The 26923-nt window shown below is 48.8% G+C and overlaps 1 protein-coding gene across 2 annotated transcripts; it reads right to left on the bottom strand.

The window, feature by feature from the left end:
• STEAP3 (STEAP3 metalloreductase) lies at positions 1 to 26419 on the bottom strand. 2 transcript variants are annotated; one of them, XM_042784309.1, is made up of 5 exons: positions 26045 to 26417; positions 13530 to 14013; positions 12546 to 13073; positions 10807 to 10971; positions 1 to 3441 (listed from the first exon to the last, which is right to left on the bottom strand). In XM_042784309.1, the coding sequence occupies exons 2-5, from the start codon at positions 14010 to 14012 to the stop codon at positions 3151 to 3153; spliced, it is 1467 nt and encodes a 488-aa protein (XP_042640243.1). In that variant the 5' UTR covers position 14013; positions 26045 to 26417; the 3' UTR covers positions 1 to 3150. The 2 variants fall into 2 exon arrangements, with proteins under 2 accessions (XP_042640243.1, XP_042640244.1); XM_042784310.1 differs by lacking the exon at positions 10807 to 10971 and having other exon boundaries at positions 26045 to 26419.
• Between the last annotated feature and the right edge of the window lie 504 nt (positions 26420 to 26923).

Genomic DNA, 26923 nt, shown 5'->3' with positions numbered 1-26923 from the left:
TAATTATATAGACCCATTCAGAATATATTTTATATAATTATAGATGCAAATGGTTAGAACTGGCTTTACTCTTACAGCTTTTAAGTTGGTTCTTATGTATCCCAGAGGCACATAGTAGGCAATACAGAAAATAAAAATATAAAGAATTTACATTCCAGCCATATATTCTGCAATAATGTATATATGTGCCCATGTACATATGTACAGAGAGATAAACTTGAAGTACAAAACCAGTTAATTGATAAATTTTAAGCTAACCTCACTGAATCCCTTATCCACATCAAAAACTGCATAGGGAAAAGATAATTGAAAAATTCCTCAAACTACTTTCTGGCATTTCAGAATCAGAAGGAATTACTCAAACTGTTGTGTCAAAGGTTTTAAGGACCAGATGCCTACAGAGGGCACCATTTGAAATGCTTTCCTGCATTTATAGGAATTGGTTTGAGTCTTTAGGAGGGATGGTGACTGACTGGACAGTATGTTGGCACAGGTGTTGCCTGGAGACACTAGACCAGCCTTTTTTTAGATGCTGTGGAGCTGCAGTAGCTGTGGGGATTTTGAGCTGGCTCGTCTGTCCATCTGGGCTTGTGTCCATCTGAAGAGCACCATGCTGACTCATTAATGGAGCCAGCTCCTCGGGTAGGTCTGGTTGCCTGACTCTGCTTCTGCTTGTGAAAATTGTCCCTTTGCCATTGATGGGAAAGGGTGTATGAGCATGAAAGTCATGTAAGCAAAGCAAAGGTGCAAACCTTACTTCTGCTGGGCAGAAAGGTGAGTCTTTAGCCTTGCAGTGACTCACAAGAAAACCACACCTTTCCCCTTGAAGACAAAGTGTGCAATCCTGTGTAATGTTCTTTTCCTGCCTTCTAATCCCTTTTATTTTTTGCCACTAGGCAGTAGTCTTGCCTGACCTAAAGATGTGAAGAGGACTTTAGGTGGGATAAATACGCTATTGTAACCAGAAAATGTGTAAACCGGTGCTTTTATGTTGACTTTGCTTGATGATGAAATGTAAGAGAAGACTAACAGAACAAGCTTGCTGCATCCAGTTTCCCTCAAGGGTGAGTTAAACTGGAGAGGGTGGAATTATACTCAGGTGAAACTGTCTCAAATTCACGTGGAAACTTAACATACCATTCAAACAAAAAAAAAAAATAGTGCTGGGTAATCAATCTGCTTGGTGAGTGATTTGATCAGGTGCCGATCTGCGCTAGGTTGTGGAGATGGATGGGGAAATGTGAGTAACCACAGCTTTCTGATGGGAGAGTGGAAAAGAATGGTGCCCTCCCCATGTTGCCAAAAAAAAACAAAATAAAAAAATCAGCTGATTATGAAATCTAGGCATTTCCCTCATGTTGATTGCTTTCTATTCATTGAAAGGAAGTGGTGTTTGGAGACTTTACTGTAAGCCTTAAGCAAGAATTGAAATCCCTCAATATCATCACTGGCACCATGAGGAATATTTGGAGAATATTATGGTAGTTATTTGAGGCTAGACAGGGAATTCTTGAGATTCTCCGTCTGTAGAGAAATCATCCAGGTTACAGAAATGATGTTGGCTTGTAGAAGGGCCTATGTGCTTCAAAGTTGATGATTTCCCTCCCCATTTATATTAACTGGCCTAGTAACAAGTACTTTCTTGTCCCACAAACGGTACCTCATTTGTAGCTGGCAGATGTTGTTTGTCAAAGCAATACTGAAGACTGAGTGGTGTATTTTACTTAACTGTAGAAAATGAGGCTATTCTAGCCATGTCCTTGTGTCTGACCTTACTGAGGTAGTTTTCTTGTGTCATCCCGATCGCTTGCTTTTAAATGAGCTTTTGTGAATGCCTGTCCATTCTCTGTTTGGTGATTCGGATGTCTAAAATCTAAAGAATTATTCCGATAAAGAGCAAGAGCTTGAAGGGATAGAAAGTGACAGGTGGAAAATTAAATTAGGACAGAAATCTTCATTGCTCTGTACCTTGTCCAAAGTGGGCGTGAAGTCAGAAGAGCATTTGATATCTGCTTTGTAATCTTGCAAGTGACTTTTTAAGGTGCAAGGCAATGAAGGGCTGTGCCCAAAATGTACAGCTGCTGTATTTTCAGTCTGTGGTCAAGACTTGCTGCTCCCTTTGCAAGAGTGTTTGAAGTTCTTATTACTGCTAGTGAAACCGGTGGATTTAGAGCTGCTGTTTTGTCTGCATAAATGGGCATGTTCAGGTAACAATGATTTCTAAAAGCTTCACCCTATTATTTGATGTAAGGCCAGCTGGGAGGCCTTGGTTTTCTCCACGTAATTTTGTGAAGCAGCAGGTCTTTCCAAGAATTATCTTCACTCTATTTCCATCAAAAACTGATTGAAACTTTGGCTTAGTAAAACAGAGAACATGCAGCAGCAGCAGCTGTCATCTCAGAGCTAGCAGTGCAGACCAGATGTGTGATGTCAGGGACATCCCTCTCTTCAAATGCTTTTATACTGCTGGAAAAGGTGCTTTATTTCTGTAGCTTATAAACACGCACCAGGCACACCATACAGGACCAGAAGTGCTGTCTGTATTTGAGAGAACGGGGATACTTGGACTTGCTGTCAGGTTTGGACCTGCAGACACTACATAACATGGATATTGCTGTTCTTTTTTGTCCATAGAGTTCATTGAGGAGATCAAAACTAGAGACAATTCATCTTTCTAAACCTCACTTCCTTGATTGATCCAGACACTCAAGAGACAGGATATCTTTGCTGTCATAAAACCCAGAAAATCTGTGCTACTTCATATTAAAAAAAAAAAAAAAAAGAAAAAATGCATTGAAATTTATGAGAGCAGCTAGGAAAGCAACCAAGTGCTGGTCTGGGGAGCTGCCAGCCAGCACCTCAAGTAACTGATCTGACTAGCAGAGTCCATCAGTTTCCCATGTATATTAGTGCTGCTAGCGTGGCTTTCCTGTTCATTTTTAAGGCAATAATTGTCCTAGCAAATCAGCAATTTAATTTAACTACTATTGTCTAAACTAGTTTCATGGTCATCCATTTTTTAATGTCACCAAATTTTATTATTTACCCACAATATAATTATACCAAAACATACATATGTTTAAGAAAAAGAAACACCTTTATAGAAATGTTGATAGTGCTTTGAAATTCTCTGTCACAGCTGGGGCTCTATTAGACATTGCTAGAGGTCTCCCCGCTTGAATATTCCCCCGTTGCACTGGGCAGAACAAACTTCACGTATCTCCCCTTCTCCCAGCCCCTCCTGATTCGCAGAAGTCTTTGCTGGATGCAGGGCAAAATGAAGATGACTTTTGCTAGGATCACAGTACATGGGACGAGCAGTGTGAGGGTATAGGTTGGAGGCAGGTAGAATTTGTACTGGTTCTCATCGAAGGCCCTTGACCATCCGTATGTGAGTGTGTGCAGGGTGCTGATTACCAAGGCAATAAATCCAAGGGTGGACTAAAAGGAAGAGAAACACACACCTGTTAGCAGAGGACCTTGTGCCCGTCTATTTTCCTGTATGTTTTACACTATTTTTTAAGCGTACGTAGCACAAAGAAAGCAATGAGTATTCCTGCGTTTCTTGAACAGAACAAAACACCACTGGAAGCCTTTTGTGGGTAGCGCGCCAGACTGCATTTTTCTTTTTCTAATCGGAGGTTAAGTGTGATATTAGAAACCCAGCAGGACTCTCCCGGAAGATGCTGCCAACTCGGCTGAGGGGTGGGCTCCTGCCTCCGTGCGAAGCAGCAGCCCCCAGCCCCTGCCGAGCGCGTAGCGGCGGGCAGCTCACAAATGCTCCTCCCGAGCTGCAGCTGCCAGCCCCGCTGCTTGCCAGCCCCACTGCTTGCCAGCCCCACTGCTTGCCGGCCCCGCTGCTTGCCGGCCCACGGCGGGCGAGGGGCTGCTGGCCGGCGCGGGGAAGCGTCGGCGGCGTGGCTCCGGACCAGCAGCTGGCACCGTCAGAACTTGGTGAAGCCGCAGCTTCGCACAGAGCAAAGACACCTTCAGGTAAGCGCCATCCTCTACAGGAAAATGAGACTGTGGAGACAGAAGTGCTCTGCGCTGGAGTGAGCGACAGCCCCAAAGGGTTTTCTTCTTTGTTCTGGAGGTCTGTGTTGGTTCCTGAGCCAGACCGTCGGGCTGTACGATGGACTAAGTCCTTGAAATGGGGTGTCAAGAGCCCTCTATCCACTTAGGGAGGCAGCAAGAACCCAGCTCCTGTTCTGCAGACAAGAACTTCCCTCATTTTCAGCCAAGATCACGGCTCTCAAGAACCCAGAGAGTGGCATATTTCCAGCTCCTTCTGAGGGCTGCTCTCAAGAGGGGTTTTAGACTGTGGTCCCCTCACTGCCAGCATCAGAGGTGGTGGCTCCTGACCTTGCCAGCTCCCAGGGCCCGCTGGCACTCCGCAGGAGCTGGGTGCTCACTCCCGGAGGCATCTCAAGTCCAAGCCTTTGCTGCTGTATTTTCAAAGAACAGCGCAGGTGTAGCATATTGCTCTGCTGCCCTTTGAATGCTTGGTCTAAGCCTGCAATAACAACCAAATTTTAAGATGCCTAGACAGGGAAAATTTTGCTGCAGATGTCTCTAACTTAGGGAATGAATCCTTTACAAGTCAAAATAATATCAGGCTTGGTGCAGATGGTCAGAGATAAGCAAGAAGCAGTCTTCCTGAAAGTATGTACAGGGAAGAGGGCACAGCAGGGAAATAAAAGATCAGGGCAAGATGGGAGGAAGGACTCATCATATTCTCTTGAAAAAATAACTGCAGCTGGAATACTACTCAATTCAAAGCATCCCTATTTTTGATTGCTGGGAAACTTTAAAAACCCAGATGACTTTTAAAAATATACCATGTTGTCACCAACAAACTCGACCAACACCCCTCTATTGTTTAGAGCTAATCATTTAGGATCTGAGAGGACTGGGCAGGGGAGGGAAGGAGAGCTCTAAAACATGCTACCAGACCTAGGTATTTCATTTCTACAGCCCCTATCAGGTGTTCATGTGGGTGTCCCTGAGTCCTGCCAAGATTTCAGCCATATGACCCCCTGCCAAGGTAGGGAACTCTTCTCTGTGTTACAGCTGAACATTAACTCAAGGTTGTGCCAGGAGTTGGGAGCAGATCTGTGAACCGAACCTTGGTCCTACATGCATCCCCACACCCATCCTTTCTTTCAGGCACAGCCATCCTTCTTATCAGAAGCCGTGTCCAATTCCTAAACCAAAGTGGCAACAAGCAGCAGACCCGAACAGGGTCAACATCTTTGTTGGTGATGTGGACAGTGGGATCAAGGGCACCCTCAGCAAGTTCACCGACAGCATTGAGCTGTGTGGTGCGGTGACACGCCGGAGGGCAGGGATGCCATCCACAGGGACCTGGAGAGGCTGGAGAGGTCAAACCTCCAGGCAAACCCCACAAGGTTCAACAAGGCCAAGTGCAAGGTCCTGGCCATGGGTTGGGGAAATCCTAAGCACAAATCCAGGCTGGACAATGTGTGGATGGAGAGCAGCCCTGGGGAGAAGGACTTGGGGGTGTTAGTGGATGGAAAACTGTCTGTGAGCCAGCAATGTGCGCTCACAGCCCAGAAACCACCCGTGTGCTGGGCTGCAGCCAGAGCAGTGTGGGCAGCAGGGCGAGGGAGGGGATTCTCCCCCTCTGCTCTGCTCTTGTGAGACCCCAACTGCAGTGCTGTGTCCAGCTCTGGGGCCACCAACATCAGAAGGACACGGACCTGCTTGAGTGGGTCCAGAGGAGGCCACGAAGATGATGAGGGGGCTGGGGCACCTCCCTTACGAGGCCAGGCTGAGAGAGTTGGAGGTGTTCAGCCTCGAGAAGAGAAGGCTCTGGGGAGACCTTATAGGGGCCTTCCAGTGCTTAAAGGGGACCTACAGTAAAGGTGGGGAGGGACTCTTTATCAGGAAGTGTAGTGACGGGATGATGGGTAATGGTTTTAAATTGAAAGGTGGTAGATTTAGATTAGATGTAAGGAAGAAATTATTCCCTGTGAGGGTGGTGAGACACTGGCACAGGGTGCCCAGAGAAGCTGTGGCTGCCCCCTCCCTGGAAGGGTTCAAGGCTGGGTTGGATGGGGCTTGGAGCAACCTGCTCGAGTGGAAGGTGTCCCTGCCTGTGGCAGGGGGGTTGGAACTAGATGATCTTTAAGGTCCCTTCCAACCCAAACCATTCTATGATTCTAATATTGGTTTCACTTGGAAAATTAAGGACTGTGCTGCAATATGCTATGAGTGCAGTTGAACCTAAAAGCAGGACCCAACCCATAGCTCATCCATCATTTATCAACTGTGAGCATCTCTCCAAAGGGCAAAAAAATCCCTAAGTAGCAAAAGGTTGGAAGTACCAGCTTAAGACTCTTCTGGCAGAGCAGAGATGTAAAGCAGGGCAAGGGGAAAGGAGATGGAGTGAAGTCCAAGGGCAGCAGATGCTTTCTGCCCTGGGAGGAGTGTGCTTTCAGAGTCTGCCCAAGCAGGGCTTCATGCAGGGCAGAGATGTCAGACCTGGAGATAATTAGTTTGTTCCTCTACAGCTTCCCTTTAAAGTGCTGCTGGTACTGGGGAAGAGTAGGAGTGGAAATTAGTAGGACAGAAGGTGACAAACCATCGCAGGTGCTCAGTGACTCACCCTTGTGTGTGGATGGGCGGTGGGGCACATGAAACAAAAAAGCTAATTGGCAAAAAATGTGTGGATAAGCCACCGTTGGCTGGAAACAGCGCTGGCAGCTCCTCAGACAGCAGCAACGGGCTGATCGGCTCGTAACACTAACAAGGGGCTGTCTGGTGAGAACAGGGGGTGCCCGGGAGGGCCCCAGTGCTGATGCTGGCTGAAGGACCTGTGGTCAGCAGGGCCCCATGGCTGCACCCGCCAGACAAGCTGTCAGCTGGGTACAGGTTGGTCTCTAAATGCATGAAAAACAAAAGTTTTGCTGATCGCAGCCTGGCTCAGTATATACAGCTCAATATATACTCAGTATAGTACAACACAGCCTGCTGAGCACCCCGCAGGGGCTGATCCGCCAAAGTGCTTAGCTCTGATACCGCACTGAGTTTTGAAGCTCTGCTCTCATTTATCCTCTCAATGCAGTTTCTGGCTATGAAACATTTTTTTTTTTTTTTTTTTTTTTTTGTTTGTTTGTTTTGAACAGTGGCAGGGGTTTCCTTTGTGCTGTCACAGTATGGGGAATGTGGGGACACCACCCAGGTGAGGTGTTAAAGCCCTCTGGAAGACAGCTGTATGAAGATGCTATCTTCCTAATGCAGGCTTTGCATATGTTTTCTATTCTGTATTAACTCTTATATCTCCCCCATCTCCTTGGTGTCTGCGAGGCTCCTTGTAATGCATCAGCAAAGGTGAGTCAGTCACATGTGGCTCATTTAGAAATGTCTGGGCAGCATCCAAAGCAAACAGCCCCTTCCTGACCCAAATATGTTTCTGACTTCTGCTGCCGTCAGTCCCGTGAAGTTATTAGCTCCATGGAAGCAGCTCTGGCTCACACTTCATTGACAGGAGGGTGAGAAAAGGTCACATGACAGATTCTTTATATCTTGCGATACACGAGCTAAGAAAGAAACCAGGTCAATCCAACCTTCAAATTCCAGGAGGACTTCTCAGGAAGGGAAGGTAAAGACAATCATACACATTTTTAGTTCTCAGCCAATTAGAGTTGATTTGTAAATCACTGGGGAACATTAAAAATGTCTCCTATAAGTTGAATTACATACAAATCGTTCCTAATATCCAGTGTCTAGATCCTGTACATTTTCTGCTAATCAAAACTGGACATATAGGGGAACTGTGTATCAAATTTAATTATATTCAATTGAAAATTGTATGCATGCAGGAACTACTATAAAAATTCACTGGTTTTCTCCTAAAACTTTAGCAAAAATCCAAATGGGATTTTCGGCCTGTCAGGCAACAGATGTGTATTTTAAGAGCATGCCAGTATGCCATGGCACTAATACAGGTGCACACACTGCTGCTGGGAAATGTCAGACTTGGGAAGCTCTGGGCAAGGAGGGGACTAAAGAGGCTCCTGAATTTGTAACAAGCCTCAGCCTTTTCCCAAATGTGGTTTTTGGTACAGGGTCTCTCAAACATACCAGCCAGATCAACTGAAATGGCAACAAATTGCTGCATTTTCTGGGAGACATCTGGGAGACATCCACATTTTCCCCCTTGTTCACTTTTCCCAGGCATGAGAAGCCACGATGCTCCTGATGTCCTGTAAAAGGATCAAGTGCTAGACATCCCAAATATTTGAGAAAGCAGCCTCATGCTTCACCCTTCATACTGCTGTGCATTAATTCAGGGAGGATCACATTGCACTACGTGAACGTTAACCTCTGGAGCTTGGGAGCAATAGCTGTATATGCTCTTAATTTCCCCAAGAAGGGCATCACCAACTTATTGAAAAGTAAACAATTTAAAAGAGTCCTCAGTAAAAAAAAAAAAACAACAAACCTGGAAGCTAACATGCTATGAGATCTGTAAACTTGCTTGTTTTACATGATATTTCCACAGTAGGGCACAATACCAGCCGTGCCTCTCCTGCATGTGATCAGCTGGGAGCTCATGTCACACGGTCATGCTTTATCCCACACGGACAGAAATAGGTGTATCTTTCCATGAACTAAGCCAGCCAGTTCCCATTTGGGGCAGCCAAGAGCTATTTTGGAGCCGACCATCACGTATTTGTCTGGTCCCAGCGCTGACATACCCTTAGAAAGACGCGGGAAGGGTCCCACAGGGCAGACGCGACAGTCGTGTTACGTGCACTGGTAGGGGACGGCAGCACTATCTGCCGTGACAATGTATATATTACACAACATGACACCAGCACCCTCCGGGAGAGCTGCCAGGCTGCCTGGGGAGCCAAAGGGAAATGCAGGGGGCTTTAAAGCCTCCTTCCAAGCTGCAAGGAGATACTTCCCTTCATTTGGGATTCCTGGTATGAGATGCCTAAGCCAGGATTGATTTATCCAACATCCCAGTGGCTGCAGCCCTCCCCTGAGACATGGTGGTGAGAATTAATATGCTCCTGTTGTCTGATCTGAAAGAGAGGTTTAAAGCCAGGTTTCCCTTCTCCCTGAGGGACGATCTCCTGGGGTCAAGCTCTCCTGGTGAAGCTCTTCTATTCAGTGTAAATAATTACTCACTAGCCCATGGTAAGGAGTTAAAAAAAGACAACCTGACTTGCCCGTTTGGTGATCGGGGCACTTGTGGGGGAAGTGGGAGAGCAGGCTTCAAACTCCTGCTGTAATGAATATTGAATTATTTATATGCCGCTGAAGAGCTTCAGCAGGAACGGCTGGATGATAGATATTCACCTCCACATCCCTGAACCCTGCCCTCCCCTTCTGAAGGGTTAGGTGTGTGCCGGTGTCATGCACAGGGAGGCCCTGCAGGGGAGATGCAGGTGGGATGGGGTCCCACGGGGTCTCACACGTGTCAGGGTGCCACGTGGGTCACTGCAGTGAGACTTGAAACCTGGTGCACGCTAAGTAGCAGTGATGTAGGAGACACGAGTAACAAGGGGTTTTAGGGCTATGGGATATGACGGTGACATGGTGAATGGAATTTGGCCTCAAAATCAGCTCTAACGTGCAGGGGATACTTGAAGGTTCATTTTCTGCTACCCCCGTTGGCCACCCCCAAGCCTGGGCCCAGGCACAGCCCCAAGAACACTGCAGCCCCCAGGGTTGGGTTTGTGAATGTCCCACATGGTGGACCCAGGTCGCTAAGGGAACTTGGCCCTTGGGAGCTTGGACATCGCTGCAAGTGGGAAAAAGGCTCCTAAACCACTGAATGACTTTGGAGAAAGAAAAATTACATTCCTAATTACTTTTTAGCATCAGACGTGGACTCTTCATTGAAATAATACACAGTTCTCTGTGTTTCTTGGCATTTTTATAGATGAGTCTAAGCCTTTTTTGAACCTGTTGAATATTTGGGTGCATTCAAGCTCTGCCAGACCTGACTTCCCCTGCACTGTCCTCACAGGTGCTTTCCTTATCAGGAGCTCACTCCCCCTGAAATGCAAGGGCAGATCTGTGCCCCACAGCCAGCTGTCTCCACGATGGATTACCTGCCTGCCCTCCACAGCCTGGCACAAACTCCCCGCAGCAGCTCCGACATGTCGTGCAAGACTGACACGTGGCCTGCTCCAAGGGGGGATCTCGCCCACGGAAGCGAACAACCCTGCCATCTCAAAATGACCCTAAGGCGTTCTGCCTTTCTATCTTGTGTGACTTCAGGGGGTTTTTAGCTGTGAATGGCAGTGCTGCTCCCGGGCACCAAGCAAGGGGGGAAAGGACTTTGCAGGGCACTGTCACACAGGCAAAGCCAAGGCTGTTTTTTTCTCAGGATCTCTAACTAATGCTGCTAATGCAGGAGAGAAAGAATTTCAGTCAAGATATTAAAGACTGCCTCCTGCAAAGCCTGCCGCTAATCCTCACATGGAAGCCCATGACACATTACATTTTCCCTTCCCCCCAAGACAGCAGCACTCTCCGCAGACCAGCCGAGCCCTGCGTGAGAGCAGTGCAGCCCCCTGGGACCCACCACATCCCACTGCCCCGCCATCACCGCTCAGCGTCACCTCCTGCGTGGGGGGGTCCATGGCTCTGGGGTGCACGGGGAGGCATGGAGTGGCAGGGTTTGCCCTTGACACCAGTACACAGCTTGCCGTTGCTGTACCAGAGCAGGGATGAGCTGGGACGGCAGGTCAACCCCTGCCCTCCGTGGTCTGAGGTCCTGACTGACTGCAAAAACTCTCTGGTATTGGCAAATGTCAACTTTACCTGAATGAAACTGAATTCCCTCCAGTTGAGAGAGTTTGCGATGGATGGAAGTGAAGTGATGGCAAGTAACGACAGCAAGCCCAGGGCAATTATTCCAACAGAGATATAAATCTCCATCCTCCAGACTTCCTCCTCTACCCAGATATTCATCTTCTTCTCCACAGCCTGGCATGACAATGAAGGTTTGTTAAAACGGAGTGCTTAGGAATAGAGGAACTGAATTTTATCTGTATTTGTTTTGGTTTTGGAAGCAGCTTTCCTCGATGAACACTGGGTCCTATTCACACCTCCAGCACTATTTGCCTATTTGGGAGGTGTGGAAATGCTCTTTTATCCCACCACCATTTGGCCAAAGCTAGACCTGATTTGAAGCTTGCTGGGAAGAACTGCTGAATGCTCCCAGCTCCCACAGCCTGTAACCACAGCAGCAAGCCCCAAAGTGGCATTTGGGAAGATAATTAGAATGAGAAGTCAGTTTAAAGCCATGAAAACAAATACTGATGCTTGAATATGCAGTAGTCTCCTAATAACCTTTGTTTTAAGTGCATTTAGGAGGGAAATTGTTCATGCTAATGGAAGGGAAGATGGGTTTTATGCTGCAAGGCAAAGAGGAACATTTAGAACTGTCCTCTTTAGCCCATTAAATGGGTTTAATTTACTAAACAAAGATGTTGCTAGAAAACAGGAGGTAGAAGGGAAATGAATACAGGATGCTTGCCCAAGATTAATGTGCAACTGTGGCAATCGAGAAGGATCTGCTGAAGGCTGGAGCTGGGAGGCTGAGGATGTTTGATGGATGCTTTGAACAGGCAGTTTCAAATGCCGAAATCAGCCATCCTGTTCCCCTCTGCCCCCACGGCCCCATCCCTCCTCTCTGTTGGGACAAGCATTTGGGAACATTCGGGCAAATATCCCAGTGCAGAAAGCAGACTGGTTGCAGGGCAACTCCTTGAATGGGTTCCCCACTCAGCTGCATGAAGCTTGTGCCATCCCAGGAGGGAGCGGGGTGCAGCAGTGAGAAGCCATGGGCAGAAGGACAGAATCACATTTTCCCATGGCACTGCTGAGTTACAGAGCTGGCTGAATTCCCTGAAGGGAGCAATCTCACACTAATCACTGCAGAGAGTCTCAATAAGGCAATAAAGTCCTTTTCCATTTCCTTGTTCTCTTAGACTATGACCAGTTCTTCACCATTATTTTGTTAAATTCCTGGAGGCACATTGTGATGGAGGCACACCTTCTACAAAACAATCCCCACCCTGGGTTATGACTTGGTCACTCCAGCAGGTACCTACTGTGAACGTCAGTGCGAGCAAACAGGGATCTCCCAAAATCTAGGGAGAAAAGTTGAAGGGAACTCTGCTCCCTCCACCACTGGATTCTCCTCTCCTAGCATTTTTCCTGCCTCTGCCCTAGTGTCAGACATGCCAGGTGCCGGGCAAGGCTGGTTTCAAAGGCTTGCCTGTGCTTCTGGGGAGCAATAGCACAGGGGAGTTTGATCCTAACCCTGGCTGTAAATGCATGATCGCTGGTCTTCAATGTGGATGGGTGCATGACCAGTATGTGGTGTGTGGTTGCCCCGTGGAGGAACTGCTTGTATGGATAACAGCTGATTCCCACTGTCCCACACGTGCTTTGGAAAGTGAACGCAAAAGCCAAGATATTAAGCCTGCCACCCAACATCTGGATGTGTGTAGAAGATTCCTACAGGTGCCAACCTGAACGAGTACCCCCATTACCTGCTTGACAGCCGCCTCAATTAACTGGTAGCGGTGGGAGCGGCGCATGGGCAGACAGAGGCTGTACACGGCATGCAAAGCTGCACAGAAGAAGCTGAGGAGACCAATCTGCTTTCGGTGCTGGAGCCACTGGTCAAGCCAATCTGGAAAGCGCCTGTATTTGGTGCCATAGTAGAGCTGTGAGCAGGCTGCCAGCACCCCGGGCAGGTAGACGAGAGACAGCATGACGTAGGCCACACAAGGCAGCGTTGTGTTGACCACCTCGATAGGGATCTTGTACAACTTGTTCTTCTGCTCCCTGATGTAAGGGTGGATGACCTGCCGGATCAGGTTGTAAGTGAAGAAGCAAAGGAAGAGCCCCAGAGCCAAAAGGATGGGGATTTTCCAGGCTGGCAGGAGGCGCAGGGGAATGTTCTCAATCTCACAGGCTGATGATATGCAGCCCATGTCCACAGGGGTGAATCCCATCACTTGAGCAATTTCTGCTACGGTGCGCTTGGCTTCTTGGTTATTTGAGCAAATCAGAACCTGCAATGAACAGATAGACAGACAACAGGGCAAAGAGAGATCAGGCTACGAGATCGGGGAACAAGTTCTTTGAGAAGGATGCTGTGCTAAGGGGAGCCTGCGTTATCCACTGAGCATCATGCTTCCTGGCAGGCTTTCTGACAGGGATTTACTATGGCTGCCAAAGACCTCTCTGCTGGACAGGTTTCCTTTCATGTGTGCACCAGCAGTTTGTTTTACTGGCTGTGTTTAGATAAACAGACAATTAAATAATATTTTTCGCTTAGTCAGAGGCTCCAAAAACTACAAAGCATGAAGTAAGTGAGGGTACCTCATTTCTGAGCAGAGAAACACAGGTGGTCTCGCCAGGGACAGCACTTAGATCCCTTCTCTTGGAGCCTAAGGCCATTTCTGATGCTGTCAGACCTCAGCTGCTGAAACAGCTGGGATTTGGCCCTTGTCAGAAGAAAACAATACCTGCTTATTTCCATCCCTGGCACCTGACTGCAGTGTCCACGCAGAAACCACGTTAAACCCCTTGACCACAGTGCAGGCTGGGAACAGGGAAGCCAAGTATTCGGCGTTGGATTCTTTGTGATGGTTGATCTCCGTGTTGTTACTAACGTCCACCAGGATCTTGCCTGCCAGCACATCAGCCAGGTCACAGAGGGTGGAGTAATGTTCCCTGAAAACCGCCACAAAAATGACATCTGTCTTCTTCACCGCTTCAGCCTGGAAGGTGACTTCTGCTGCGGAAGGGAAGAGGCCGGCTTTTCGCTTTGGGTTGCGACTGCCGACCACCACCTTGAACCCAGAGCACACCAGCCGGATGGCCAACGACCGCGCAAAGTCCCCGCTCCCCAGCACCCCGATGGTGCGACTGGCTGCAGGCGTGGTGCTGGGGTCACCCTCCATGCTCCGATGGCCCAGGAGGGGTTTGGCCATGTCTCCTCTGGACATCCTGGCAGGAAAAAAAAGGGGAAATGCAAGTTCATTGTGAAGCTCTTGCAGAGACCCAGACCACATCCACAGTCACGGGGAAAAATGCCATTTAGGCCACTTGAACAGAAGTGCACATGGGTTTTGTCCCAGTAGCCCAGGACCCATCTGCCAAATCCACCAGCAAGCGTGCAGTAATGTACAAGCACAGTTGGAGGGGGACAAAACACCACGCTGGGTTGGAAGGCGAAGAGTTTTAGGAAGGTTTCCCAGGTTTGTGTGATCCAACAACTGCTGGATGCACTTATCCATCCTTTGCTGTTCTTCATGATGGCTTCCCACCCTGCAAAGCTAGGGCAATGCTAACAGCAACCAGGACCTGCAGCTCTCAGACCCCCATGGAACCACCAGGCATCTTCTGAAAAACCCAGGGCCAGGAGTCCATGGGGATCCCTGAGCCTACATTTAGAAAAGCCAGGGACGGTGGGGTGGAGTGGGGGGTGTCCTTCTGATTTGCAGGAGCAGAATCAAGGCAGGAAGTTTAAGCTGAAATTAAAGTGTCCTAGAAGTGGTAAACAAAGAGTGTTGCAGCGTTTGCTTGTTCCAATATTTGGGTCGGGCAAGTGCTGTTTGCTTAAGCTCTTCAATGAGTAATGAGAACTTACTCATGACATTTAAAAAATATATTAAAACATGATGGGATTTGCTCATGAAAGATCTTGATGAGCTTTACAAACGTTAATGAATTTTGCCCTGTAACACACTGTGCTCTGTAACAGATTACATATTGAGGCCATGGAGAGGTTTTAAGCAGATCAATAAATTCAGAGGCAGCACACCAGCCGGCCCCAGAGGTCAGAATAAACTCAGAGAGGGAACTGCTAGGCTGATCACAGGCTGTGCCACTGGCAGCTCAAATCTGCCTCCCGATTTAAGGAATGGCAAATTTGTCCTTAGGGAATGGCATATTCCTTAGAGGCAGATTTTTAAAGGGTTCAGGAAGTGGGCCAGGGAATTTACACACTAGGACATCTGGCATTTGTATTGGCCACACCGGTAGAGATTATAATAAAGACCACAATTAACAAACTCATGATATAGTGGGGACTGAGACAACTTGGTTTTGGCAGAGTACAGTCTTGCCTTATAGGTAGTCAAGTTCTTACAAAGTGAAGGTGACCACTCCGACCAGGGGTGACCTGTCCCTGGTATAGGCTGTGTTTTTAAAAGGCTTTTGGAAATATCCTTCACTCAAGGCTTTTCTGGGATTGGCACAGTAGTGATGCAAAGCAGAAGGGCACTTCTGCATGAATAATTACCAATGGAAAACAAAGGGTAAGAAGAAATAAATAATTTTCATAATGGGAATAGGATATTAAGGGGTTTCCCTGAGGAGCTGTGTTGTTCAACATGCTCATAAGTGGTCTGAGAAAGGGAGTGAATATTGAGAAGATAGAGCTTGTGTGAGATGATCATTTAGGACAGTCAATCTTTACTGTGAAAAATCTGCAGGAGGATCTCCTCATTCGAAGTGCTTGAGCACCAAAATTCACTACTGACACATAGCAAGAGCCGCCTATGGGCATAAACCTCTCTAACTATATGTACACTTTAATGAGCTGTAAATTTATTAAAACCACTCAGAAAAATGATCTGAGGGTCACAGTAATATGAAAATACCAGTTTGGTGCTTCCTGCCAGGCACATGTCAAACTGAGCCTGAGTTACGGGGGGAGAAGATCTCTGACACAGCAACCACGATCTCTCAGTCCCGCTTCCCATGGAAAGCCTACAAAATACTTTTAGCAGGTGGACCTTGAAACTGTAATTCACTGTCCTGGATACAAAAAATTCATGGCTTCAGTGACAACACTGTTTCTGCAGCAGAGGTTTGTCTGTTTTCCTTGATTCTCACCAAGCACCCCCTTGTCCCAGAGACCAGAGACGTGTGTACATGGAAGAAGTGCTCTGAGGAGAAAACAAGTGCCAAAGAGCGGCATGCTGACTTCTCCCCTTTAGTAACACCTTTCCTCTGCTCCCCACATATCACAGAGACTTTCTTTCATGCTCTAGGTAAGCAAGAGAGTCCTGTTAAACTCAGAATAACTCATACTTCACTCTGAAGGTTTCTGCTGCTGTTCCAGACCTGCAGAAGGGTTTGTGTGCCGCAAGGCTGATTTGTTGATGCTGGCTGTGTCAGCTGGGTTAACCCAGGCTGCTGCCTCTGCACACACCCCTGCCTTAGGTATATCCCATGTGTATCACAGTCACCAGGATGTTTCATCCAGGAATTAGTGGGAAAGACATACAAAACAACACAGAAAACACTACTATACCACTGTATAAATCTGTAGAGTGAACAGCACACTGCGTTTCTGCTGACTCCACTGCAAAAAAAGGGAACAAACCTAGAAAAGGGCCATAGGGAAAGAGTGAGAGAGATGACAAGGGCTCTCAGCTTGGAAAAGAAACACATGGGTGAGGAGGGCGAAGGGAGCACCTGGGATTTCTCAGGGTGAAGAGCAACCTCACAAACGGAGCTCATATCAAGGGGAATGCTGGAGAACAACATGGAAGCACCAGACCTCTTCATCCACAACCAGCTGTGCTTCAAAACCCCTAGTGTAAAGTTAAGCAGCTCTATCTGAAAATATGTTGGTTTTTTTTTTTTTCTTCTTTTTCTTTCCCTTGGCCCCTTCTTATCAGATGCTTTATTAAAAGCTCACTGCTTTACTTTTTAGAAACCTTCTTGTTCCACCTGAATTTATTCATGGACAGAACTATTTGTTCTAGGGCCAATGCTATTGTTCAGCCTAATGAGCTTTCTTTTCTACACCCCTCCCCCCCTCCTTTCCACCACCTGTATGCACAAAATGTTATCCTGAAATAGAGAGACGCATCTCTGGCTCCCAGCCAAGGGGAGAGAAATCAGCATTCAGGGTGACAAAGCTGTTGTTAACCGCAAACTCATTTTATAATCAATCTAAAGCACCTCAAAAGCTCTCTCTGTGCTCCCACGGGGACATGAATTTTGCTGCAAGCAAATTTTCTTGTAGTGTGTTTTCTCTGTCCTGTAACTGCCACTGAACATGTAGAGAGATGTTAGCAATGTTTGGAGATAAACAGCTTTGCTGTCTCCAGTTATTTTGATTAAAAAGAATGACAGAATTAAATGGTCTTTGAAGTCAGCAGGATAGTTAAAAAGTAAGACGCCTCAAAATCTCTTCTGTGGATTTTAGTGTGATTATTTCAGTCACGCTCTGACTGGCAGGGCTTTGGATCAGCACCCGTCTGTGCTGCACAGCCCTTGGTGGGATGGCAGCTTGGTCCCCACCGCCGGCTGCTGTCTGCCACCGCAGGTCGCATTGCCATCACTGCCACGCACCGAAATCCTCTCAAGGAACGAGGAGAAAATCCCTCTTTCACTCTAAACGCATTTCGTGAAGACAAACACCGTGGTTTCTGCCTATCAGATGCCTGGAAGTGGAGTGTCTGATTAGGCAACAGTTTTTTTCTCGCTTCTGTATCTCTGTGGAGCACACAGACCCCCGCCCCCCCCGCCTCTCCCACCACCGCCTCTGACTTACCCTGTTCATGCTGCTTTTTCTGCACCTATGGACAATGTGTCACCTGCGTAAAACTCTCCCTTCCAAAGCTAATTCTTCACAGCAAGGTCAACCCATCCAAAGTCAGTGCAAATCACCATGGCCAGGATGCTGTGGAGTCACCAGGAGGCAGAGGAGGCCAAGAGTCAATACCACGGTGCTTGGACACATCTTTAGCATGCTGCAACCTTAGATCAACCTCATTTATTGATATTCTCTATCAAGGAAACTGCATCCCTGCTGAGTTATGGCACGTGCAATTCAAGGAGATTGGTTTCTTACCAAAGAAGCTACAAGATGATTTAAAGCACAGCCTAGTGGAAGTAAACTATCTTAAATCCTAACGAAGAAGCAGTTCTCTAATTAAAATACCTAATACAAGGTAAAACTTCCCTTCAGCTAGACTATTAATGACACCCTTATATCACTGTGTGTGGATGCTATGTCCAGCTCTAGCATGCTTGTTCCTGTGTGCAGTTCACCCACAGCATTGCAATTACTACTATTATTTGCAGGACAATAGCAGTGATGGGCAATGAGCAAGATGGGGAGCTCTTCTCTGCCAGGCACCCTACCAAAACTGGACAGAAGGCCGCTCCTGCACCAAAGATTGGGATCAGACAGACAAAAACCGGGTGAAACGAAGCAGTCAAATCTCTGTTGCCCAGGCAGAGGGAGGGAGGCGCTCTCACAGAAGAAAAACACGGATAATTCAATGTATTTTGCACCTGAGGCTTGGCAGAGGCTGTTAGCTTAGGCTCAGTGCCAGGCAAACAAGGTTTTTCTGCCTCTCTGCCCACACTGAGTGGCCTTGCTCAGGTTTTGCAGCAGGACAGCCGTTCTGGATGGAGCCAGGCTGCAGGAGCCCACTCAGGTGTCTCTGGGCTCACAGCAGAGTCAATCTGCCAAGCAGATCATCCCCCACTGCCAACGGTGAGCCAGCTCAGCCGTTATCCTCTTTCAGCAGACATGGGGGACCGAGATACTAACGATAACGGGACACCAGCAAGTTTGCCTGGGAAGACCCTGATATCCTTGACTATGTCTTTAACAATGAGACCATCTTTTGGGGCCCCTTTCACTTCCTCTGGTACAGGAGGATAGCCTAGTTGGTTCCCGTAACTCCCAGTCTGGCCGTGTTTGAGTTGCAAACCCTGACCCCTGGACCTGTGGTGGCAATGCATGAGTCCAGTTCTGGCCAAAAAAAATCAAGACTTATTTCACTGCCTTGGTATTCAGATTTATCAGATTTATTTTTACAATAACTCTAATAAAAAAAAGCACCATCTTAAACATATCGCTGAGTCAAACTGAGCTGAAGAACAGGGCAGCAATCTCATAAGGAGCTCCAAGTAATTGTCCTGTCCAGTGCAACCAAACTGGTTCCTGTTTGAACAGAAGCTCACCTCTGAGCTCAGCCTCACATATGAAGCCAGAGCCAGCAGTACCTTGGCTAAAACAACTGCTTTTGTGTCTTCCCCTGAGGTCAGGTTTTGTTTAGACCAACCACAACTGAATCTCAAGTCGCTGTGGATTCAACCCAGTGCAAGTCAGCACAGAGCCTGCTCTGTGTTCCAGCTTCTGCATTGGGGGTTATTTGAGATAAAGCACATGATTATTATCTACGTCCCCTAATGAGCACATGGCTTGAAAGACCAGCAAGCTGCAGGAGGAATCAACGAATGTAGCAGAGCCCTTGGTCAAGTAATTGAAGAGGAATGTCCTGCTTTCTGCACCAGGATGGTTCTTTTGGTCTCCGCTGGCTGTGGCCGGCACCTGGCTCCATGGAGCATGGTCCCACAAACAGACACCGGAGGGACAGGGGTGATCTCTGCCCCCAAGGGACTTTCAATCTGCATGGAAGAACCTTTGAACCATGAAGCTGAATGCCTAGGCTTCTGTTTGCAGAGCCCTCTGGCATCTCCTGCTGCATTAACCCTCGAGAAGCCCCAGCTAGAGAGGAGCATTCAGCACCTGAGGTCTCCATTCAGGTCTTGATGTGAGCAGAAATACTCACTTTTTGGCCATATCCATTTTGTTTCCAGGGTAAACAAAATATTTAAGTCTTTCCCACACCCAGAGTGTCTCTCTGAGGAGCACAGCAAGTACCATGTACCTGTTGGGACTGGAACAGATTTAAGTAAGAAAAGAGCTTATCCAAAGCTGCTTTAACCCCAGCTTGGATGCACATTTCAGGAGAACTTTCAGTCCTGCCCATGCTGACTGGAAATAACCCCTCTGCTCTGCAGGCAAGGGAAGGATGGGTGGAACCAGGCTCACTGCCTCTTTTCCTCTTTTTCCTTCCAAAGCAGAGTTAACTCCCCAACAGCACAAACCAGGAACTGGCAAACGGAATAAATCACCCGTTGGTGATTTCTTCAGCCAGAAAAGCCATGTTGCAAACCTATCCGGGCTGCCAGCCAGGCCATCAGAATAAGGAAATGCTGGGAGCTGGGCTTCCCCTGCACCGTCCCTTGGATCTTTTGCCCACGGGGCACATGGGGCAGGGAGCACTGATGGGGAGCAGGGGGGCTGTTCACCCCACACCTCTACTGCTGGGGTGGGGAGGTGGGACAGGGACCTGTCCTGGGGGAAACGGTCCTGGCCCAAGCAGGCATCACTGGGTGCTGAAGCTGTCCCCTGTGGTATGGTGGGAAGAGACCTGCTGTGGGACCTGGAAGGTTGTTGTGACCTCAAACCTGCCATAGATTCCCCTGGGATTGCTGCACATTCCCCTGCCACTGCTTTCCACCCCACTGCACTTCGCATTCGTAAGTCCTCATTCCTTCCCCTGCCCCAGGGCAGGTGTTTATCTGATTATCTCATTTATCAAGTGTTTATCTGTTAAAACCACTTCCATAAGCTCCTGCAGAGCCCAGCTTTCTCCCCTCTATCTCTCGGTCCAATTAACCTCACCACTTCCTCTCTTAGCCCCAAAGAACACAGCAATCGATTTGCCCCCTTTCTCTGCAGACACATTCTGCATTTTGAGAACGGGTTTCACTTCTCCCTTCAGTGTTTCCTGCAAAACTGAAACCCAACTCTTTCCTCAGAGCTGTTATTTACTGAAAGTCTGACAACTCAGCCTCTCTTGCTTGCTCTCATTTTTCTTGGAGGATTCCCAGAACTGCATTTTCCAGCTGAGCCCCTAAAAGGCACCGGCTGGAGCAGAGACGCCACTTCCCCACTGTGTCACTTCTTTTTTTTTTCACCCAAACAGGCTGTTTGCTTTTGCACAACTTCATGACACTGTTGACTCATGGGTTGTGGTGCCCATCACTCTGTCCTCTGGCTCTCCACGGCTGCTGCCTGGCCGGTCGCTCACCTGGTGTCCACGCGGTCAGTCAGTCCTACCACACAGGACATAACACATGCCCTGTTTTTTTTAGATCAGCTCTCCAATTTGTCACAATCTTTAATTCTTAGTCTCTCCTCTCAAATGTTTCCAGTCCCTCCCAGCTCAGTGTCACCTACAAATTCAGTCAGTGCTTCCCTACTCCATCACCCGCTAATGAAAACATGGGCTGGCAGGCACTGACCCTCCCTTCTCTTTCAACTTTGATAAATATTGAGGATGTTGGTTTTGGAAGCCAGCGGTGAAGCCAAAGGCATGTCCCTGACCACGAGATGTTCTTCACCATGACCAAAATTCAAAAACATCTTTCAAAACACGGGAAAGCAAAGGAGAAAGGGCTACCAGAATTTCCCACAGAGGCAAAATTGTCTCTTTTTCCCACACAAGCTCAGACATTTTGGCTACAGTTTTCTACAGAAATACGTCAGCCTGTGGTCACTTTGGAGGGACAATTTCCCTTCCCAAGGTTAAATGGGTGATGTTAACGCTGAGCAGAAAACTCACCCGCCTATGATATGGAACTGGAAAATGAACTTTTGGCCCGTTCTTTTCATCAAAACTATATACTTTTAAGAACAGTTATCAATAGGTTCTCCCATAGATATCCCCTAACTCTCCACTCCCAATTTTGTCTCCAAAGCCAGGGGGCACCCCTTTGCAGTACCTCTTCTCTGCAGCAAAGTCCTTGTCTGAAAAGCTTCCTCTGCTCTTCTGCAAAAAAAATCTTGCTGCCTCTGCCTGCTGGGTCAATAGAGTAATAAGAAGCCTGTTAAGGACCTGCCCTGTAATAAAATTTCATAAAATTGGAATCTGATAGTCTGGGAAGCCCGGAGGTTTCGTGGTAAGACGGTGGAAAGCACAGACCTGAAGCAAGATGGGGGGCAGTGCTGATGCTGACATAGCACACAGGACTTTATCTGACTGATGTGACTCCAAATGAGAAGGTTATTTTCCCTGCTTATCATCTCACACTTCTGAAGTGACATAAAGGGGTGGTTTACAACAACTTCAGTTGCCGTATGTAAGTCTTACGTGGCTTCTCTTAATTTCTTTTGAGGTCTTAATTCGCTTGCTGCTCTTACCAAGTTAACAACTATCTCACAGTGACTCACCCATTTCTGAGCCTTTCCCTCCCCGAAGTGCAGGGAGAGCAGGGAAGCAGCCAAAATCCGGGATGGTGGAAGCCTCTCAGGTAAATCTAATAATGCCCTGCAGCCACATACGATGGGAGGTGCTCCTGCCCGAACGGGGCTGGGGAGAATCTCCTCCGCTCTTCTCCGGGCACCATGTGCCGTTCTGCTGGGAGCTTGAGGGCTTTGGGGATGGTGAGACCTGACTTCAGCAGTCACTGCAGGGAGCTGGCAGGCTCCAACTGTTTAAAACCTCTATTTCTTTCCAGGAAAGATGCAGAAGAATTGCGCTGTGTGTGCATGAAAATATTTGGATTGGCTATTCCCATGCTGCAGTGCTTGTTAGAAGGGTCTCCAAGATCAGCACTCCCTTGCCTTTCTGATTTTGCCTCTCCCGGTGACTCAGAGGATGCACAGGATCACATGGGGGGAAAAGACGGCCTGGGAGGCAGTGTGGGGTGGAGGGAGGACACAACTGATGGCATGGGATCAGCCCAGCTCCTGCTGAAAACGGGGCCCTCTGCCCAGGAAAGGTAACGAAGCTTGCGTAGGGCCACATTCTGCCTCTTCTGCCTTTCCCAGCAACAAAAAGCTGGGAAAGCTTCTCCTAGGAAGCTACCAGGTGAAGTGAGGCAAACACGATTGGCTGACCAGGTGGTCCTATTTGGGGATACAGATGGGTGGGAGGGAGATGCTTTCCACTGAAAGTCATCTCACTGCCCTGAGATGCTGGGACCCCACAGCGCCCTGCTTTCCCCTTCCTGCCCCTGGCTGTTTGACTGTGTCCAGCAGAAACGTGTCTTGGGTCCGACATCCTGGAGAGCAGAGCCAGGTCTCTTCACCCAGGGAGCATGGGGCTCTCGCTGGTCAGCATGGGGAGGTGAATTTACCTTGTCCCTTCTGTTCAGGGACACCTTGCTGCTAACGTCTTGCTGTGTGTGTGCCATTCTGGCCATCTATTTTACATTCGTCTCTATTATTTTCTTCACTTTTCTTCAAGTGGGTGATGAGACCAACAGAAAAGGAGGAAGGGAGTGTTACTGACCGGGTAGGAGTTGAATTCAAAAGCAAGAGAAGGCGGCAGGTGGCTTCACTAGGAAAGGACCATGGAAGGATGATGACTATGGCTATCACGCTGCCTTGTGAGTATAGCATTTGTCTTGCCTGAGCACCCTATATTCCTGGGGGCATGTTCAAGGCATGCCATGGACATACCTGCTGTGCTGAGCAGCTGTAATGGGCAGGAGAGGTGCCGTGGAAGGAGAACACTTCAGTATAAACAGCAGCAGAAGGTACCAACTCCATGGTGCCTCCTCCAGGATGAGGGAAGCCTGGTGCATGTGTGCACACACGTGCACGTGCAAGTGTGCACAGCATGCCTTCCGCCAAGGACCCCAGCAACTTAGCAAGACCCACGTGTGCTGGAAGAGTACAAACACCACATATTTCACCACGGCTCAGGAGACCCTTCCTGTGCCCAGCTACACTGGATGCTGCAGAGGGAACTGATGCTGTCTGCCTGGTCTGTTCCGTCCACCTGAGATCCCTCTTCGATGGTCTTTAACATGTTTTTTAAAGCCAGCTCTACTGGAGCACTGCCTCCCACACCCATCTTTGGCAAGGACACCCTTGCAGTGAGAAGTTAATCTAGTCCAAGTAACTGAAGAGATGCATGTTGGTATCTATTAGTTCTTGCACATGATTAATGTCACCATACTTTAGTGGTGGACATATCTACAGACCCTGATTCTTGAAGTCTATGGTCTGTGGGGAGCTCTTATGACATTTTTTCCAAAGACTACAGCGGCATATGAATACAAACTAAATGGAAATACGTATGCAAGTGTTACCACAATCAAGGCTTTAGAGAGACTCACTGAAAATCTGAAAACCTGGAAAAAGGATGGGAGGAATCTCTGCCTCAGTTCCTTAAACCCTGGGTAAAATTTTCAAAATGTTCAAGTGATTTAGGGCCTGAAGTACCTAAGGGCTTTGGAAATGAGACGTAAGCTCTCACATCACTGACATGCTTTCAAAGTGTTTTATCCTTTTGCTCAAGCTACATTTCACTTAAGTTCAGATGAAGATGGGAAGTTGCTTAATCCATCGTAGGGCTGCAGGGAAAACTACTCTGTGAAGAAGCAGTAACTTAACATTTGGAAATAATTAGCATTTGCCTCCATCATGGGCTTGACAAAAAGCTGATTCTAATCAGTGATCGTAAACTTAGAGATAACAAATTGGTGGGATTTAATTCTTGGTATGTGACATTTCTTACCACAGCTGCCAGTCTTTCCCACCTCTTGAGAGAGCTGGCGTGGCTGGCCTACTTCTTCCACCATCGGAAAAAATGTGTTTCCCCTGAATCTAAACCTGCTTCTATTTATGGGTGTGATGTTACAAGGTCACAGTTAAAGCATAGTTCCTAACAATAAAAAGCAAAACAAACAAAAAATAAAAGTAAAAAGCAAAGCAAACCAACAAACAAAAAAGATTATGCTTTCAAAAAGCATGTTTTCCTGGGGTTTGATGTGTTTTTTTTTAAACAAAGACTTGTTGAGTCATCAACATTTTATTTTTTACAATTATGGAGGAAATCAAATATGTGCAGTGACTATGGGATCTTGTATTACTGTACATTTGTTTCATTGCAAATGTGATTTTAAAAGAGGAGAAAACTTAAGCTTGATATAGTATTTAAATCTTGTTAGCCCTCCATCTCCTCAGCCCACAGGACTATTGATGCTATAGGTGATGGCCTTTCTCTCGCACTGTCTCTCAGTTTTGGTTTCTTGCCACGGGAGGCATTTTTCCATGCATTGGTTTTATTTAGACTATACTGAGTGAAATGATCTGGGATCCTCAGTACCCGTCCGTCCTCTGCTCAGCTCAGCGGGGCGCAGGCAGTACGAACATGAATGCTCACCCTTCGCTGCTCAGCAAAGGGACCTTCGTGGCCCCGTGCAGCCCCCCGAGCAGATGTTACACCCTTGCCAGGGTGACAGGACAGGGACAGTCCCACCCAGGTCACATCACCTGTGGGATGGTCCTACTAGAAAGTGACCTCTCTAACTCCTTCACAACTTTCATCCTTTGTTACTCCAACACGAATCAAAAGCTGAAGTCTCCCCCCACAGAGCAGCCAACCCTTGTTCCTTTTATAAACCCTGACACTGGTACAGAAACCACGCGGCTGCTCCCTGCTCACCTCTGAGGGACCGTGAGCCCTGGCCAAGATTTTCCCCAAGATTTTTTAATATCTCAGTGCTGATTTCTCCCTGGCTGGAAGAAGCCACCCATCTCCTCAAAGCATTTGGCGAGCTGAAAATGAAAAAGTGAAACCTAAGTGCAAACTGCTGTCCGAGGGACACAACCTGCCTTGTGCATCCATCTACACCACATCACGGCTCTACCTGGAACTGCAAAAACCGCCCCGTTCCAGGCGGGTTTGTGCCCGGTGCCAGGGAATTTCCCGCACTTGCACGAACGTGTCCGGCAGCCACGGGAAAGCGCTTCCAGCAGCAGCAGCAGCCCCCCCGCCTCGCAGCCCCGCGGGACCTGCCGGGGACGAGCATCCTGCCGGCCTCTTTCTAGTCATCACCCGGCTTTGGGACGCACCGGCCCCCACGGAAATTCCCCCTCGGCCCCAGCCCCAAAGCCGACACTCGCACCGAGGCTGCCACAGCCGAGACCACCCCGGGGGCCGCTCCTGCCGCCGGCACGGACCCCCACTGCCGAGCCGAGCCGAGCCGAGCCGAGCCGAGCCGAGCCGAGCGGAGCCGAGCCGAGCCGAGCCACCTGCGGCCCGCACTACACCTCCAGCGCGGACGCGGACCTGCGGGTTCGAGCCCCGCCGCCGCCGGGCTCCCGCCGTGGGGCAGCCCCGCAGCGCCGCGGCGTCCCCCCGCAAGGGCGAACCCCGCCGTGTCCGTGTTCCCCCCCCACCCCCCCGCCGGTGCTCACCTCTGCGCGGCGGCGGGAGGGCGAGCGGAGCCGTCCGGGAGCGGTGAGCCGGTAGCCGTGATGTCAGGCCGCGGGCTCCGCCCTCCCGCCCATGTGCCCGCCACACACCCGCGCCGCTCCGATCGGCACGGCTGGGCTCGGCACGGCACGGCACGGCACGGCCCAGCACATCCCGGCTCGGCGCTGCATGGCCCGGTACATCCCGGCTCGGCACGGCACGGCCCAGCCCGGCTCACCGCATGGCCTGGCCCGGCTTGGCATAACGTGGCCCGGCTCGGCACAGCCTGGCACGGCCCGGCATGGCCCAGCACAGCCCGGCCCAGGGGTGCGGGTGTGGGAGCGGGGAGCCTTCCAGCCCCGGCCCCGCTCCCCGCCGCACCCGCCCGGGCGGCACTGCCGTGCCGGGGTGGAACGCACACGGACGGGACGGCATCGCCGCCGGGGCTGCGGGCGACACCGCATCCATTACAGGCAGCAGCCAAAGGAAGGCAGACCTTAACTCTCTATTTATAAATGCATTTCAGAGCCAGCCAGTGTTTCATTTTAATGGAAGGGTGTGTCTTGGTGAGCCTCTCTCCGTGCTATCAGGGGCTGTGCACTTGCTCTTAAAAGCTGTGCCACGGGGTGTGGAGCAGATAATGGTTCTTACCCCCGCACCGGGAAAGTGTTGTCCTGTTGCAATCAACCCCTCACGTAGCCGTGTAGCCCCGCTCCAATAGACCAGCAGTCGTGTGCTCTCACGCTGCCGAGACCTGGCGCTAAAAGCAGTGTCTTCAGGCAAAAACATCTGGTCAAACCCAGAGTGGTTTGAAAAAAAAAAAAAAAAGTCCCTCTGGAGCTTTGGTTCCCTCAGTCAGTAAAGGAGAGGAGCGCAGAGGG

The sequence above is a fragment of the Tyto alba genome, unplaced genomic scaffold, assembly GCF_018691265.1.
Source record: "Tyto alba isolate M040663 unplaced genomic scaffold, T.alba_DEE_v4.0 Super-Scaffold_7, whole genome shotgun sequence".
NCBI lineage: Eukaryota > Metazoa > Chordata > Aves > Strigiformes > Tytonidae > Tyto > Tyto alba.
The sequence above is the reverse complement of the archived record's forward strand: the minus strand, read 5'-3'. Positions and strand labels throughout refer to the sequence as shown.